Source organism: Amblyomma americanum, chromosome 1 (genome assembly GCF_052857255.1).
Source record: "Amblyomma americanum isolate KBUSLIRL-KWMA chromosome 1, ASM5285725v1, whole genome shotgun sequence".
NCBI classification, from domain to species: domain Eukaryota; kingdom Metazoa; phylum Arthropoda; class Arachnida; order Ixodida; family Ixodidae; genus Amblyomma; species Amblyomma americanum.
The window spans coordinates 488,729,411-488,746,639 of NC_135497.1; the positions used below are offsets into that span (position 1 = coordinate 488,729,411).

At 46.9% G+C, this 17,229-nt stretch overlaps 3 protein-coding genes across 6 annotated transcripts in view; 1 reads left to right on the forward strand and 2 right to left on the reverse strand.

Moving 5' to 3' along the window:
- Positions 1–17,229, forward strand: part of l(2)37Cb (DEAH-box helicase 16 lethal (2) 37Cb) — a 551,956-nt gene that overhangs the window by 394,776 nt on the left and 139,951 nt on the right. The window lies entirely within an intron of this gene.
- The window catches only part of LOC144116084 (multidrug resistance-associated protein 1-like), a 194,839-nt gene that overhangs the window by 161,896 nt on the left and 15,714 nt on the right, over positions 1–17,229 (reverse strand). For all 3 annotated transcript variants that reach the window (XM_077650745.1, XM_077650744.1, XM_077650746.1), the window contains exons 2-3: positions 3,007–3,165; positions 703–837 (exon numbers count right to left, since the gene is read on the reverse strand). Coding sequence is in view for 1 of the 3 variants with exons in the window: in XM_077650744.1 (XP_077506870.1) it covers positions 703–837; positions 3,007–3,165 (294 nt within the window). In the remaining 2 variants the exon portion in view is untranslated. The remainder of the gene's footprint in view (positions 1–702; positions 838–3,006; positions 3,166–17,229) is intronic.
- Positions 3,582–7,651, reverse strand: LOC144119342 (uncharacterized). The gene is made up of 5 exons (XM_077652233.1): positions 7,555–7,651; positions 5,729–5,892; positions 5,149–5,248; positions 4,434–4,633; positions 3,582–3,818 (listed from the first exon to the last, which is right to left on the reverse strand). Exons 1-5 carry the CDS (start codon positions 7,649–7,651, stop codon positions 3,582–3,584), a joined length of 798 nt encoding a protein of 265 aa, XP_077508359.1.

Consider the following 17,229-nt stretch of genomic DNA (forward strand, 5'->3'; position numbering starts at 1 on the left):
CGCCAAATTGATGATGACATCACTAATTATGCAAATTACTGTTAGCGTTATCTTCATCACATTAATTAGCGATACTTAGGTATTGTATTTTGCGATAATTTAATAATGCGACCTCATCACTTTCATCAAGTGGCTATTTGGCTCGTGACGTTACATGGTGCTGTTTCTTGCGGACACTTTTTGCGGACATGACCTTGAAATCGAACCATCTAATGGTTTCGCATTACAAAGAAAAGACATGAGGGAAGTGCAGTTTTTGCTAAGAAGAAAAACTCTAGATGTTCTTGGGACTTTGAGGCTAGAAACCGATGGTTGCTAAGAGTAATTAACCGGATTCCAAATGAAGGCAACCGTAGCAGGGGGCTGCATAAATTAAGGTGGGCGGTTGAGACTAAGATAGCGCAGGTGGGGTGGCCGCGGCTGGCCTAGGACAGGTTTAGTTGTAGAGATATGGGACAGTCCTCTATCCTGCAGTGGGTGTAGTAAGGTTGATCACGATGATGTTTGTGTACACTGCGTACATTGCAGAATGAAAACGAATTACGTAGCCCATTTTGAAGCCTATTAGCTCCACAGAATTAAAGCGTGACATGAAAATTTAGACATCAGTGTAAAACATGCTATGTCAGCCTAAGAGCATCAAGCAGTTTACAGAAGTGGCCTTTAGTATTTTGGAGTGGTTCAGAAAACAAAAATACTCACAAAAGTTGCTGCCATGGCAAAAGCAGACGTAGCTAATCGCAGAGTCGAAGTGTTTAAAAACTCGAGTGACCATTTCCCTTCCAGCACGTAAAGCCCCTTGAGCAAAGCCAGTACTGCGGAGCACAACGCGAGGACCTGGAAAAAAAATCGACGCCGAAATGCTCGCATGCGCAGGTTTTAGCGCATATGATGCGTTTTAAGAACAGTAAAAGAGGTTCTGTTTACAGAAAACGTTTGAAAACTTGTTGGCCATGCTTTCCGAGACCAGTATTCGCTAAAAAATACTGCCCAATACAATGTTTCGGCAAGTAACAAGTAGAATAACGCGTATGCTGTTAATCTTGAAAATAAAAAAGACGGTCTATTTGATGACAATTGGCTTATGTAAACTGTTCTCATGCCATTTGTAGGCGGTTTCATGCAATATGGATCGTGCTGTTAGAAGAAACTTCGCATCAGTTTTCGATCTTTTCATGGTACCGCCGTGTGCCAGCAAAGTGGAAGAAGCAGGATGTGACTTTTTATTTACGCTTTTATTAATTATTTAGTTGAAGCCAGCTAGACAGCTTGTAAAGCATTGCATATAAAGAATAAGTTTTATTTCCGGTGTTGTGGATTAGACACGGTCTCAGTGTATCAAGAACAATGGCGTATTTGAACGTTCTTAGCCCGTATATGAAGGCCCCGAACTGAGCAGACAAAGGTAGGGAGATGAGGGGATTAACATGGATGCTTGAAAAAGGCTAACACTCATGAAAGCAAAGAAACTACAACGTAATGAAAAGTTCCAGCTTCCGTTAATTACAGCGAGGAATTAGTTATTTGTTTGAGTGTTTTAAAAAGTGGTTTTGCATAGTAATTAGTTATTGCATACTTCATCAAGGTAAGTGCGGTCGTGCCCACCCAGGTTACGCGGTATGAAGGACATGTGACACGCGTACGCCGATGCACAGGATGTCCTCAAAATGTTACCGAATAAACATGGGCAGGGAAATAAGGCGGTCGTTAAAACATAAAGTTGAGGGACGTCAACATTCATTTAATCCAAGGAGAGCATAGGAGGAAAGTTATTTTAATTGATGGTGTTGATCAATGGGAAATTTATACTGCGATAAATTTTTATTTGAAGGTTGATTTTAAACTACAAGAAAAACAACGAGAAGCACCAGGCAGGATTCGAGCCCATGACCCACCCATTTTGCTTGCGGCGCTTTACGAAGCAAGCTAGGGGTGCAGCTGTCCAATTTTCTACTCTTCAGTCTGCTCGCGTTCCGGGAAGCCTAACCGTTAGTGTTCACTAGCGCCACCATCGGCCACAGCGGAGGACGATGAGAGTCCTTTGGAAACTAGAAGCTTGGATGGCGGCGCCGTAGCCGGGCTTATAGAGAGCCGTGTGCGAAATACGAAGGTCGTGGACTCTGATCCAACCGTTGGTATGTCGCTGTTTAAAACATGGAATGCTTTTCGCTCAGGTCGCAAATGTGTTGTGCATAGGTGAGGGCATTGAGGCAGCCTGTCTCGGTGCGTAGCATTGGCGCCATCTACCGGGGAAGCGCGGAACCCTTTGCAAACAGCGGGGGCGGCGTAGGGCAGAGGTCCTGGACGATGCACTCGGCTTCTGGAGCGACACTGAACACGGATGTGTGAACACGGAGTTTGTGTGAGACAAAACATCGCCTTAAAACCGGGGTTAGCCTCAAGAATATTGTCACCGAAAGCCGGCAGAAAGGGCAGAAAGGGCAGAAGGGCACACCAGGACTAGCCAGGCAGACACACTCAGCGAACGAACGCACGAGGCGGGGAAGACAAAGAAGACCAGCGGGTGCTGTCCCACCGCATGGCGGCGCCAGTAAATGGCTAACACTGTGGCATTGCCCTTCCTCTTGGAAAGGGCATCGTCCCGATGCCGCGGAATCACGGAAATCTGGAATAAAGTCTCTGGTGCCGGACTTGGCAGAATAAGTCCTAGAGGGCGTGTTCGGGATTCATCCTGGCAACGTGGACGATTTCGGAAAAAGCCAAATGAATTCGGCTTGACGGGGTCTGTACCCCCTACAGAAATGGCACTGTGCACAATAAAGAGAACACAAACATACAATACTGGATAAACGAGGAAAAAAGCATTAGTGAACATTGTATAACAGAAATACATACGGGTAAACAAATCAACGATAGAATGGTGCAATGAATTATATTACAGAAAGCGAATAGTATAAAATGATGCAAATAATAGTCTTGAAATTTGCAGTGTACATCGAATCTTGGATCTCTAATTTTTGGCCAGCTGTCTTTTTTGCTACTCACCGTTTGCGCAACATCCAGCAGGGTGAACCGCGGCCCTCCGGGTGCGACGGGGTAGTTGTTCTGGCGCACCTGCTGACGGGCCAAGAGCACAGCCGCTCCGAAGGTGACACTAGTGAGCGCCTGGGTGGCCACGACAGACGGCACGTCCGTCGACGCCACCTGCGCGAGAGACCATGGGCACACATAAGCATCCACTTCATCTTAAAGGTCACCGACCTCTACGAGCTGGGATGAAAAATAAGAGTACCACTTCAAGAGGCTCTTCATTTAAGCGAAGTTTTGGGTAATTATTTTCTGAAACTTCATGGGGGCCAGTGTTGGTATGTTTAACTGCTTCAGGATATTATGCCTACGTGCCTAAGTTCTAATTTATTCAACGTCCGCGTGTAATTAACTAAATTTAATTAATTAATCTAATTTAATCAGTATCCGCACACTGGGAGGTCGTGTGCGATGCCTGAATGGTCAGACGCTTAATGATCGTCTGGCCGAAAGATTACGTCGCGTATATGCTCCCAGGTCCTCCTGATCTCCCGGCGTCTTCCGTTTTCAGGACCGCGGTGTCTCCGCTGGCCTCAGGAAGGCAGCAGGTGCCCAGGTCCGATGAAGCGTGTTGTAGTTGTTATCTGCTGTCCCTGCGACAGGGGAGGCAGGTGTCTGGAGCTACGGCTGTAGTAGGTTCTCTGGCACTGGCGAATTTCCTGGAGTCTGTTGTGCACGGCTATGCTGGGCACCGTCTCTGGAACCAAGTGTTCTGCCGGCACCAGGAGCAGAGTTCTCGTCTGCCTTCCCATAAGCCTCTGCACAGGAGACTTTGGCACAGAATCTCTGAGGGTACTGCGCCACTAAAATAAAGCTATTTGGAAGTCTGGCACCCTACACGAGCACTTTTTCAGTAACTTCTTAGCCTCTCGGACTGCCCTCTCAGCCATTCCGTTAGAGCGCGGATGATACGGGCTCGAGGCGACGTGCGCAATGCCTAGCATGGTTAGAAATGCTTTGAATTCTGCGCTGTAGAACGGTGGGCCGTTATCAGTGCACAGCGTTAAGGGCAGTCCGGGAACAGCGAAAATTTCCACACACCATGATTTGAGCAGTTCCGCTGTCACACGTTGGAATTCACGTATTTCAAAGAAAAATGAATAGAAGTCAACGATTATGGCAAACTGCCACCCACTGTAAAAGAACAAGTCCATCCTAACTGCTTCCCATGGTAAGCTAGGTACTTCGTGGCTCAAAATTGGCATCTTCGCAATGCGTGGTTGATGCGTTCGGCAGATTTTGCAAGCTGTGGAGTACTGGTCGATCTCTGCACACATGCCTGTCCAAAACATGACACTTCTCGCCCGCTCTTTCATTTTATCCGCTTCCGAATGTGGGCGTGAAGAAGACAAAATTTCTGCTCTCTTCGAATGTGGTATGATTACCTTACTATTGCGAAATAACAGGCCGTCCTGGGTGTGTATCGCCTGCCGGTATGACCAGTATGGGCGGACGACTTGGGGGACATCACCCTTGTCGTCCGGCCAGCTTGTCTCCGCATATCCACGTAGCTGGAGAAGAGCAGGATCGCCATCGGTTGCTGCAAGGAGGTCCCTGAGACGATCCTTTGAAGCAGAAACAAAATCTAGCACATTTACTTGAAACCGCTCTGTCTCTTCGGCCATGCATTATTTTCTGGCAAACCGCGACAAAGCATCTGCGAGAAGTAGTTCTTTGCCCGGTTTTTAAATAGCATTGATAGGATAGCGCTGCAAGACTAGTCTGATGCGTTGCAATCGAAAAGGACATTGAAGCAACTGCTTCTCGAATATCGGCACCAAAGGGCGGTGATCGGTCTTAACGGTTACTTCTGGCTGGCCGTAAATGTAATCGTGGAATTTTGTGGAACCGTGCACAATAGCGAGCGTCTCTTTTTCAATTTGCGCATAGCGCTGTTGTGCGCTGGAGAGCGACCAAGAAGAAAAAGCGACAGGGCGGCCTACTTGAATAAGAACCGCGCCAACTACCAATTGGCTGACATCGACTGAGAGGATGATAGATTTACTCGGGTTGAAGTACGATAGCACAGGTGATCAGACATGCTGGCAATGAACCGCTGCACGAAATTGATCATGGCAAGAAATACATGTAGCTCCTTACAGCTCTTGTGCGCTGGCATTTGTAGTACATCTTGAACTCGTTGTGGGTCTACTCGCAGGCCTTCTTCAGTGAAGATGTGGCCCTGGTAACGCACTAGAGGCTGCAAAAACGCGCATTTCTTGAGGTTCAGCCTAACATTGTTTCCTTAGCAGCGTGTCAACAGGAGTGTCAAGTGGTAGTCATGTTTCTCTTTACTTCTTCCCCAGAGTAATATGTCGTCCATAACTGCTACCACGCTTGGCAATCCTAACCAGCGGTGTATTGCTGCTTGGAAAATCTCTGGCAGAGAGGAGATTCTGAAAGGCATGCGAAGAAACCGGTAGCTACCGTACGGCGTGATCATTGCGCAGAGATTTGAGCTTGCCACGTCAAATTTAATCTCCCAAAATCCTGGTGCGGCATCCAAATTAGAGAAAAACACAGCCCCGGAAAGTCGCGGGACTACGTCCTCCATTGTCGGTATAGGATAGTTTTCTCGCAAAAGCGACTTGTTTAGCTCAGTTGGATCGAGACAAATGCGTACTTTGTCCTTTTTCGCTACTGTGATCATGAGATTAGGCCAGTCAGTAAGCTTGGTTACTTTTTTTATGACGCCTTGCTCTTTCATGCGCTGTAGTTCCGCTTCCACCTTGTCTTGAAGGGCCAACGGAACTCTTCGAGCAGGCACGGCGACACCCGCGGCACCACGCTTCAGCTTCACGTTGTACTCGAAGTCTTTTAGCTGCCCGAGCCCTTTGAGGACTTCTGCAAAAGACTAAACTGGTGGGTAGAGTTGGTCATGATGAATTCTCTGCAAGCGGCTGATAAACCCCAAACATTGGGCTGCTGTACCACTCAGTGTTAGAGGCACGTCCTGCTCCTTAGCCGCCGCGGCGGCTCACTGGTTATGGCGCTCGGCGGCTGACTCGAAAGACGCGGGTTCCATCCCGGCTGTGGCAGTTGAATTTCGATAAAGGCGAAATTCTAGAGGCCCGTGTACTGTGCGATGTCAGTGCGCGTTAAAGAACCCTAGGTGGTCAAAATTTCCGGAGCCCTTCACTACGGCGTCCTTCATAGCCTGAGTCGCTTTGGCACGTTCAACCCCCATAAACTATAAACCAAAAGTCCTGCTCCACGATGAAAAATGTTTACTCGTGAGCTTTGTCTTTTGCAGAAAGTAGCAGCCGTACTTTCCCGCGGGAAGTGGTTTTGTGGCCAAAAAACGCCGTAAGCGTGACCAGGCAGGTCTGTTCTGGCTTATCTGGCAGTTTTCTAATGTCCTTTTTTGAAATAACGCAGCAATTCGCCTACGTGTATAATTTGTACTTCATTGGTGTGCCTTCAATGTCCGCAATCGCATTCCAGTTCTCTGCACTCAGTATATGCGCTGTAAAAGTTTCCAAGAAGTAATCCTAGTCTTCTACCTGCAGCTCCCGCAAATCTTCTCTTCTCAGAACCGCGCCTCGTGAATGCGCCAACGACTTGCATACTTGTGCGAAGTGGTTCTGCCTGCAGCATTTCTTGCAAGTTTTGCCGTTCGTGGGGCATATTCCGCTACGGTACGTCTGATAACCGCCTCTATTGCAGACGTCGTTTTTAGCAGCTACTGCGTGAACTCTCGTTCCATGGGTGGTTCCTGCCGCTTTGCTTATCTCGCGGAACTGTTCTTTCCCTTGTTATAGGGCGCGGCAGATTTCGACAGTCTTCTGATAAGACGAGTTCTCAGCGACGAACTTTTGCTGCAAGTTTCTGTCTCGAATGCCCAAAATAATGCGGCGGCGCAGCATACGGGGTTTTAGCTGTCCAAATTCGCAGTTTTTTGCCAGTATTCTTTGTTCTGCCAGCCATTCACTGAAGCTTTCGCCTTTCCTTTGGTTTCTTGAATAATAATAATAATTGGTTTTTGGGGAAAGGAAATGGCGCAGTATCTGTCTCAGATATCTTTGGACACCTGAACCACGCCGTAAGGGAAGGGATAAAGGAGGGAGTGAAAGGAAGGAAGAATAGGTGCCGTAGTGGAGGGCTCCGGGATAATTTCGACCACCTGGGGATCTTTAACGTGCACGGACACAGCACACGGGCGCCTTAGCGTTTTGCCTCCATAAAAACGCAGCCGCCGCGGTCGGGTTCGAACCCGGGAACTCCGGATCAGTAGTCGAGCGCCCTAACCACTGAGCCACCACGGCGGGGCCTTGGTTTCTTGAGCCGAAGCGGAATTCGTGAGATGTTAGGTTGGTCTCGGGCTTATAGAAATGCTCAAACTTTTTAGCAGGACGCTGACATCGTTTTTGTCTTCTCCTGCCTCAAACTTGAACGTGCTGTACGCTTTTCTAGCTTCGTCACCAACCACCACTAGCAGTGCGGCTGCCTGCACCTCTTTGCTGTGCTTGTTTAGCTGGGTAGCGGTATAAAACAACGTGAACTCACTCTTCCACATTGGCGATCCTAGGCAAGCGTTGCCTGATGTGTCCAAGGGCTTCGGTGGCGGAAGAAGCGACGCTAGAAGGGACGCTGCCATCGACATGCGGTCTAGGGACCGCTGCCACCATGTGCGCAGGCTAGCAGTCAGTGAAGAACATCATATATTGCCGATAGGAAACAGGTTTATAAACAGACAGGAGGGTGACGTAATAGGTCACGATGCTAGGCCGCTGTCAGCGTGACGTCAGAGTGACTAAGCTCTGCTACGTTGCGATCGACAAATGAATATCTCGTGCATCTTCTGTTGCGACCTAGTTGATATTTCTGAAGAAAACTTTCTCACGACAGTTGAACGAAGGGGCTATGCGTTGAGGCTATCAGGTGCCGATTGAAATCAATGATGCGTTCTGTCGGTAACTGGCTATGAAAGCGAAGAAACCACGTGGAAGACGTGGCCTGCTGATTGATACCCCTGTCACACGGGAGGTTGAATGTCATTCGCAGCGAATTACATTACATGTGATTGGCGTTTTTTTTGCTGCTACACGGGAACAGTCAATGAGATTCACAGCTAACGACATTCGCCCACTGAATGCGTTTTCCGAACTCATGCACTCGCGACCTGTGTAATGTCGAGGACAGCGGCTTGTTCAGAAATTACAAAAATGATTAGTGAAAACATATTATAAACAATAAAAGTTTTTATTGTTTGCACTTATACCATACTTAAAACCTTTTTTGACGTATAGAAGGATGTTTGAAGGAATTTGTACAACTATATTCTTCCCAGTCACCGGTGGTCCCTATCGACCATGTTTGTTTACTTTACAACCTGTTCTGGGTTTTGAGAGTGTTGACGAAGCGTGGTTGGCATGACGGCATTTTCGCGGGCTTTAGATCTGCCATGGAAGACTGCTGCACAGCTTCGTCAGCGCAAAATCGCAAGCAGAAGGCGTTTTGACCGATGGGAAAAAGCGCGTACTGCTCAAAGTCTGGGAACATCATCTCGGCGAATTGCCGCGGGCGAAGGGCAACATGCAGGTGTACGTCGCCATGGCCGACTGTTTGCTCTCGCAAGGTGTGGAAAAATCAGTGAAAGATATAAAATCGAAGATCTAAAACCTCGGAAACAAGTTCCGATAAGTGAAATGTTACGTTCTACATTGCAAGTGCTCAGCTGCTGACCTGAAAGATGAGCGGGTTCGAACCTGGCCGCGGCGGTCGCATTTCAATGGAGGCGAAATGTCAGGGCCCGTGTTGTCCGTGTGCTGTGCGATGTCAGTGCGCGTTAAACAACCCCAGGTTGTCGAAATTCCGGAGCCCTCCATCACGGCGTTTCTCATAGCCTGAGTTGATTTGGAACATTAAACCCCATAAACCAATCCAAACCATCTACATTACAAGGCGCCGTCACCGTGTGCGTGGCGGTTTCAGCGGTCGGGACTATGTTTGGTAACACGCGCACACACTTTAAAAGAGGCACTGAAGAACAATCGGCCGTTGCCTCGCCGTTCACACGGCGCTAATTGTTCCAGTCTACAAATCAGGTAACAAGAACTCGCCGCTTAATTACCGTCCCATCTTTTTAACTCGTATTCCCTGCAAAATCATGGAACACGTCATCTATCCCCATATCATGGCATTCCTTGATTTGAACAACTTTTTTCAACCTGCTCAGCACGGGTTTCGCCGCGGTTATTCCTGCGAGAGCCAACTTCCTACGTTCATTCATGATCTGCATGCTAACCTTGATTGTAATCTGCAGAATGACATCGTATTTTTAGATTTTGCGAAAGGCTCTGATGATGTACCCCATAAACGCCTGCTGATAAAACTTTCCCAATTAAATTTGCACCCCCATATTTTGAAGTGGATTGAAGAGTTTTTAACTAATCGTTCGCAGTTTGTCTCCGTTAACAATAAGAACTCTAACTCACTCTTAGTAACGCCGGGCGTTCCACAGGGACCTGTGTCTGGCCCACTACTGTTTCTCATATATATCAATGATCTGCCTTCAAACGTAACATCTAACATACGCATGTTCGCTGACGACTGTGTACTTTATCGTGCTATTCTCGCCGCCGCTGACCAATCTTCTCTTCAAAATGATCTCAATGCTATTCAGGAGTGGTGTAATAAGTGGCTAATGGAACTTAACCCACGTAAATGTAATCTTTTGTCCAGCAGCCACCGCCGTAACCCTCTAATTTTCTCTTACGAAATATCAGAAGTTCCTATACAACTAGTTCAGTCATACAAGTACCTAGGCAGAACAATTTCTAGCGATCTTTCTTGGAGCTTGCATGTAACTAACATAATGTCATCAGCAAACAAGATGCTAGGTTTCCTCAAGCGCCATCTTCATCATGCTCCCCCACATGTAAAGTTATTAGCTTACAAATCATTCGTCAGGTTCAAACAAGAATCTGCATCGCTCATTTGGAATCCTCATCAAGCTTACCTCATCAATGACCTCGAATCTGTTCAAAATCGCGCTGCTCGCTTCATTAATTCATCGTACTCTTATGACATCAGCGTTTCCTCCTTAAAAACAGCCTCCGGATTATCACCCTTATCGCTCCGCCGTCGCATTGCCAGCCTGTCTTTATTTCATAAATTCTTCCACAGCCCAATGCACATCACACCTTATATTCTTCCCGCAGCACGCATATCTCCTCGCACCAGCCATCACCTACAAGTTGCCCGTCCACGCTCACGCACCGTCACTTTTTCTAATTCCTTCTTTCCTCGTGCAGGCGCAGACTAGAACGGCCTTCTAAACAACGTTGCCATCATCACTTGCCATAGCCTTTACCCTGAAAATGTAAAAATTTTCCTGCTATTGTGAATCTGTGCATTTAATTGTTGCCACCCCTTATGTAACACCCCTCTTTTGGGGCCTTTAAGGTAATGAAATGAAAATGAAATGAAATGTATTCAGTCCGTATATTGCTTTTGTCACGACAGCACATGCGCCGCTACTTTGCAGTGATGCATTTAGTACAGCTCTGTATGAAAACGCAGCGTTAATGCATTTGTTTTTAATTTTTATTACAAGACTTCTGTTTATTTGACTGCTCTCGAAGTAGTAGTTCCTTTCCCACTGTTTTTATTTTTGATTTCTGCGTCCGACGACCACCCTTTTCTTATGACTGCTTCGTGCGGGTAAAACGCTGGCAAATCAATTTTATTCAAAAGCGCTGAAGTGTCGAAATATGCGAAAAGCTGCATTTGACTAGTTGTAGTAGAAGTAGCATGAAAGCAATATATTGCTGGGCAAATATAACTACCAGACAGCATACCCAGAACGGGTAAATGCTTTTCTAGTACCGGTGATGTTGTAGAGTCCTCTCAAGTATATAAATTACATTGCAGAAATTGCATACCTTTCTCGCTGCAAACTTAGCCGCAAGGCCACTGGTCAAGGTGCAATTACATGGCGCCACTGCAAAGAATTTGCACGCTTTCTTGGTCGCCTGCCCGTCAACGATAGCGGCCTGATGACCGAAACAGTGGATGACAAAAAAGTCTGTTGAAATGGTAACTCCACGTCAGTACAATAATGCGGTGCTTCTGCAAACCCATTAAGAGATGTTTCTAAGTAATATGACACATTGATCTATAGTCTTCTTCTCGTGGCATGGCACACGGTAAACATGGCTTGTTTATTGGTTCATCACCCTCAGCACCCCTTGTGGCTGGGTAAAACTGTGCACATGAATTCAAATTGGATATGGTAAGAGAATAAGAGAAATGTCACAGCCACATAATGCTAGGGTAGGATAGAATATTCGATATAAAAATGAGCACACTATGCGTGCTGAGGTGAAGGCTGCATGCAACACGTAGTTGTGTAGCCGCCGTTTTACATACATATTTTATTTTTTCTCTTTCTCAGCTAAAAGGCAGCATACAGCAGGAGCCACAGTCCCCAGCTGATGATGAGTCATCGGCGACTCAGGCTGCAGTCTCCAAGCCGCCTTCACCATCACCATTAGAATATTGGAGACGCTAACCGTCAGCCCTGCACTCATCCTCTGCACCTTTACCAACAGCAAACCTCACAATACAAACAGCACCACCAAACAGCGAAGCCACCAAACACCACCGCCAAGCAGCCACCAAACAGCAAAGCCTAGCAGGCATGTGACACAGAAGTCTTTTAAAAGAAATTGTGAACACAAATCGTGAGTTGTGCGCCGACCTCAGATGAAGCCGGAGAGAGGAAATGGAGCTGAGGAGAATGGAGATGGAAATTCTCCGAGAAAATCAACAGCCACCGAGAATCTGACGGATGCACTCCTCAAATATCTGGAGAAATAAAGTATGGTCAAATGTTTAGGGGAATCCCCCAAGGTGGAGTAGAACTGTAATAAGGGAGTAATTACTCATTGACATCCACCCCATGCCGCATGGCTGCGCTTGGGCGGATGCCAATGAGTAATTACTCCCTTATTAGAAATAAAGTATGTCCTTGAGCTGCTCATGGGTCACTAAATTTACTGGGCCCGCTTCCAGAAATACTCTGCAAGTGCAGCCCTCGCGTCCTGGCGGTCACCAGTACATGCATCACTGTTGTGTGACGGCTGCTGGTACGGTGCATTGAAAGTGGGCATGTCTTCTACCCACTGCTCGTCCACGTTGTCTCGACTGGCGCGAATATTTGCCAAATACGGCGTTCGAATTGCGCACGTACCGACCAGCAAGCTGAAACAGCAGCTGTGTCACGTGAAGGACCGCCTAGAGAGCACATGTTACCCCGGCCTTGTATACAAGATCCCCTGCAAGGATTGCGATGCATCATACATTGGCGAGTCAGGCGATTTTAAAAGAAGAATAAGGGAACACAAGAATGACGTCAAGAAAGGTCGCACTTTCTCCAACGCACTTGCAGAGCATGGCCAAATGATGCAGCACTCCATTGAATGGGAGAACGCCACAATCTTGGACACGAAGCAACCTTTATCTTCACGATTACTTCTCGAATCATTTTACATACAGACGACCAAGAATGCTATCAACAGGACGAGAGGGAATCTCCCCGATATCTACGCCCACTCACTGTGCAGTCAAGTCCGCTTATATGTAGTGGCCCATTCCGCCCATCCTCATTCTGAACAAGGGACCCGTACGGGTCTCGAAATGTCATGTGTTAAATATTTTTCTTTGGCGAGTGTATGTTTCTTGTGCTTCCACTGCACGCCAAGCACTGAAGAAATTTGCTGGAAACGCATGATAATCGCTTAATTCCGACATATGTAATTTACATGCTCATATTTACTCATGTACGCCTGAGTACAGATCTCCACCGTATGTTTCTAAGAAACCCGTGTATTCACTAGACACGCCTTTATTCATGTTCTAACGTCGAGCCGTCAAGGTGGGTGTACTTCCATGCAATAAAAGAGAGAGTCGTCGTGGCTGAGAGGAAGCGTCCCCGCCTCGAACGCCAAAGGCCCTGGCTCGAATCCAGGCCTAGACCCAGATTTTTTGTTCATTGAGTGTGCGTGAATTTTTATGCAGCCCCCAAATATTTTCAATGAGCGGTACGCACAACCGCAACTATTACAATGCCCACGGCTTTTTAACCGAATGAGCTGCATACCCTGTCGCGTAAAACTATATACACAACGAATATACGGTGTGTCCCTCAAAGATCGCTTTGAAATCCTTTGCGGGTATGGAAGAGATATCAACGTGTGACATAGGAAGTGATCAAAAAGTTGTGTGGGATGCCACCGGGACCATTTTTGTACTTCCCAGTGATATCGAATCGCTTGCATAGGATATCTCTGGGATGTCACTGGGGCGCATTGAAGGTGACGTTGTTTGATAAATGAGACTGTCGATGATGCTTCAATATGACAGTTTTCGCCCCTGTTTAAAGACTGAGAAGCACTCACGTGCCCACGTATTTTCCAGGCGAACAGTTGCAGCTCAGTGAAAACTTTTACATGACAGAAGGAAATCATTAAGTTTCCTAGCTTCCACTGAACTTGGAGTATACGCCAGCTAAGCTGACCGCATGCAGTGATCGTTTAACATTATTGGCCGAATCGAATAGCTGCGCACAGTAGGTAAAAAGCCTGTCGAAACATAGATGCGGCCTAATCAATCTCCTGAAGATGATATTTCTAAACGCTGGATATTCATAATCAGTTTTTCGTCGGCTAATTTCCACACGTATAAGTCAAATTAAGTTAGTAAGAACAGCAGAACTGCAACGCAGCAGATCCAGCATATGTTCACTATTTCTTTTGCTACGAAAGAGCGTGCTTTTTGATACAAAGATAACGAGTGGTGGACGACTACATTGTAAGCATCCAGAAACGCACCGAGAGTGACGACGACCATCGCCGTAACAGCTCGAGCTTTGTATTCCAATCGGCAGTTTTTCTCACTACTGTGAGAAAAACTAAATGTCTGGCAGTCGAACTGTCGCTCCCCAGAAAGGAAAAGCAGCTCCCTACTGTTGTTTATTCAACATTAACCAGTGTCTCCTGACGTCATTTGCCTCCAAGAAACAGGAAACGCACCGCACACCAAGAGATACCTCACATACAACCACCGTACGATACCTAGAGTAGCTACACTAGTGGCACCCTTCATAACAGTTATATCGCACGATCTCCACTTCCGTTAAATAGATCAAGTCCTCATAGAGATTGTCTTTCAAAAAAGAAGGAAGCAGAGCATGGTCATCCTAAAAGCCTAGTCTTCCAAGCAACACGCAAGAAGATTTCAAGCCAATTTTACTCGAATGCAACACGTATAGCAGGAAATAACTCCGTAAATATTATGTGGACTTCAACGCTGTTCACACGGCATGGGGCTACCACAAGGACGGCCCGAATGGAGCCAACCTGATGGAAGCGGCTGAGCACCTGGACCTTTGCATAATGACGGACATTGTGTCCCCCACTAGAATAGGAAACAGTGTTAGCAGAGGCACCTGCCCATACCTAACTTTCACGAAAAACGTAAGCCACTGCACATGGACCAATATAGAAGAAACCCTGGGCAGCGATCACAAAATTCTTAGGTTATCCATAACGACAGCCCGGATAAGGCGGACTGCTGGTTCTACAAAAATAACGGAGTAGGATAAATTCAGGAATATTAAACTGCCAGAAGGCGGCATCACAATCATTGAAGATTGTGTTAAAAACATGAAAGATGCTCATGCAAAGACGACCCAAATCATCAAAACGACAACAGAGACACCTGAGGTAGACATCTCCTTCATTTATGGGAAGCCAGAAATGTTTAGTAAAACGGTATAAAAGCTGGGATTAAACAGAAACCTACAGTTAATAATGGCAAAGATTACGCAAGAAGCCGAGGAGTATGCTATAAAAGCTAAGCAAGCAAAACTGGGTAGAGTTCTGTGACTCGCTGAAAGGTACCCTAAATACAGGCAAAACATAGTCGATGTTACCATGCCTGATACATCCGTACAAAGTAAAATCGGGCTCAAACAGAACACTCAACTCCATAGCCCGTATATACTCGGGCACAGATGCAGATTTAATAAAAGCCATGCACAAAAAATACATAAAGGACTCGTCCCCGGCATGGCAAGTTTCATATGAGGGTCAGTCAAACTCCATACTCTACTCCTCCACAGCACTGGGAGAGGCTTAGCCCGCAGCCCTTATACCCACAAGAAACACTGCCCTGGGAGTTGGCAAGGTTTCAAACAATATAATTAGGAACCTGAGCACTGACCACCTGACAGATCTGACCAAGTACATCAACGAAGAACTGTGGGAGAAGGGCCAGCTGCTGTCGGCTTGGAAACACGCGGACATCATCACCATAAGGCAGGAAACCTCCTGCTATAGAGGTCTCTGTGCACTTTCCCTCACCTATTGCCTGGGAAAGCTCTATGAACAAGTAATCCACCCGAGACTTCGAAATTACATGGAAGAAAACAACCAAATTCCTTCCTGTATGCTCGGCTTGTGCAAGAGACTCTGCACCCAAGATGCCTTCCTCCGTATGAAAGAAGTTAACAACACCATCCCCAAACAAAACAAAAAACCCCTACTCGCAGTAGACTTGAAAGGAGCAGTCGACAATATTGGCCACCACACCATATTACAAGAATTATACATTACCAATTGCAGGACAAAAACCTTCAAATACGTGAAGACATTCCTCTCGGACCGCACAGCCACCATAGCAATTGGAGAGATCCGGTCATCCCCGGTACCCATGCCCAACAAATGCACGCCGCAGGGCGCTGTAGTCTCTGCAATGCTCTTCAACATAGGATTGCTCAACTTGGCCAAAAACTCTTTACCCGCGAAGACGTCGGTTTCACCTACGCCGGCAACATCACCATATGGGCTACTTAGGGATCCGTGGCGCAGAAGAAAGAAGCTCTGCAAGGAATTTGCCGAAGAGAGCGGCCTTCATTGCACCCCGGAGAAATCTGAACTTATCATGTTACACGGGAAAATTACAAGTCAACGGGAGAGACTGTGCTCTACATAGAAAACCGAAGATTCAAGCAAAAGAGAAGTTCAGAGTTTTGGGACTGCGGTTACAAAGCAAACTGCGAGCAGATTATACAATAAAAGCTCTTAAGGTTATGGTCAACCAAATATCAAGAATGATTAGAACGGTAACCTGGCATCTGAAAGGGAGGTGGGGGGGAAGACTCCCTTCGCCCATTCGAAGCCCTAGTCGTAAGCAGGATTACCTACGGGCTCCCATATCAAAAGATTAGAATCGCTAAAAGAAGGACCATTGGTACCGTTATAAGGAGAGCATATAAAACTGCCCTAAACATCCCATCAACGACATCAACGGAATGTATTTTGGCACTCGGAGTAGACAACACTTTCGAAGACCTCATGGAGGCGGTTCTGGAGGGTAACAAAACGCCTAACCACCACACAAGTGGGTGCAGAAATTCTGACGAGATTGGGGCTATGGCAGACACTATGAGCTAGTGAGAGCAAGTCCCAAATTTCGACACCTGCAAGAGAGAAGACCTATGTAAAACCGATACTAAGACGCATGCAACACGAGCGGCAGAAGGGTAGAATGAGAGTTAGAGTCAAAGTACTGGCAAAAAAACTATCAAAAGACCCGAAAGCAGTATACGTGGACATCGGGACCTATGCCGAACCAGGCAGGTTCGCGATTGCTGCGGTCGACAGCGAGAAGAGGCCAATCATTAGGGATTCAATCTATGCCAAGGACTCTGCGGATGCGGAATCACTGGCCGTAGCCATTATCGTTAGGACTCAAGACCGACAGGGCAAGTTATCGCACGTCGTGACGGACTCCCAACAAGCCTGCAGGGAAACCTCACGGAAGGGCGAGCACACTTTTAAGTACACTGTCACATTCACAGAGAATAACAATGACACCTGGTTACGAAGGCCTAGCCCGAAACAAGATAGCGAATGGTCTAGCCCGAGCTCTCACAAATCTGGCGGATCCTCGTCCCTACCCCACTCCCCCCTCAGGACCGTATGGTGACAGGTTAGAACAAATTTTGCTGGAAAGACGACATTTCCCACCGCTGCACAAACTGCCCTCTTCAGATACCATTGATTAGAGGAGAATACAAACAAACACATATCCAAGTCCACATTTTGCACAAGATGAGACCCACACAATATCCAAGTTACTGTCCCTGGTGCGGAGCAAGTCGCACGATCAACC

Bases quoted from the DNA above. Each gene is read 5' to 3' on its own strand.
- LOC144119342 (XM_077652233.1), bottom strand. From the start codon at position 7,651: ATGTCGATGGCAGCGTCCCTTCTAGCGTCGCTTCTTCCGCCACCGAAG. The intron at 5,893-7,554 runs GTGAGTTCACGT...AGTCTTTTGCAG, and splicing joins AGGATCGCCAATGTGGAAGA to AAGTCCTCAAAGGGCTCGGG. The intron at 3,819-4,433 runs GTAATCATACCA...TCTGTGCCAAAG, and splicing joins TGTTATTTCGCAATAGTAAG to TCTCCTGTGCAGAGGCTTAT.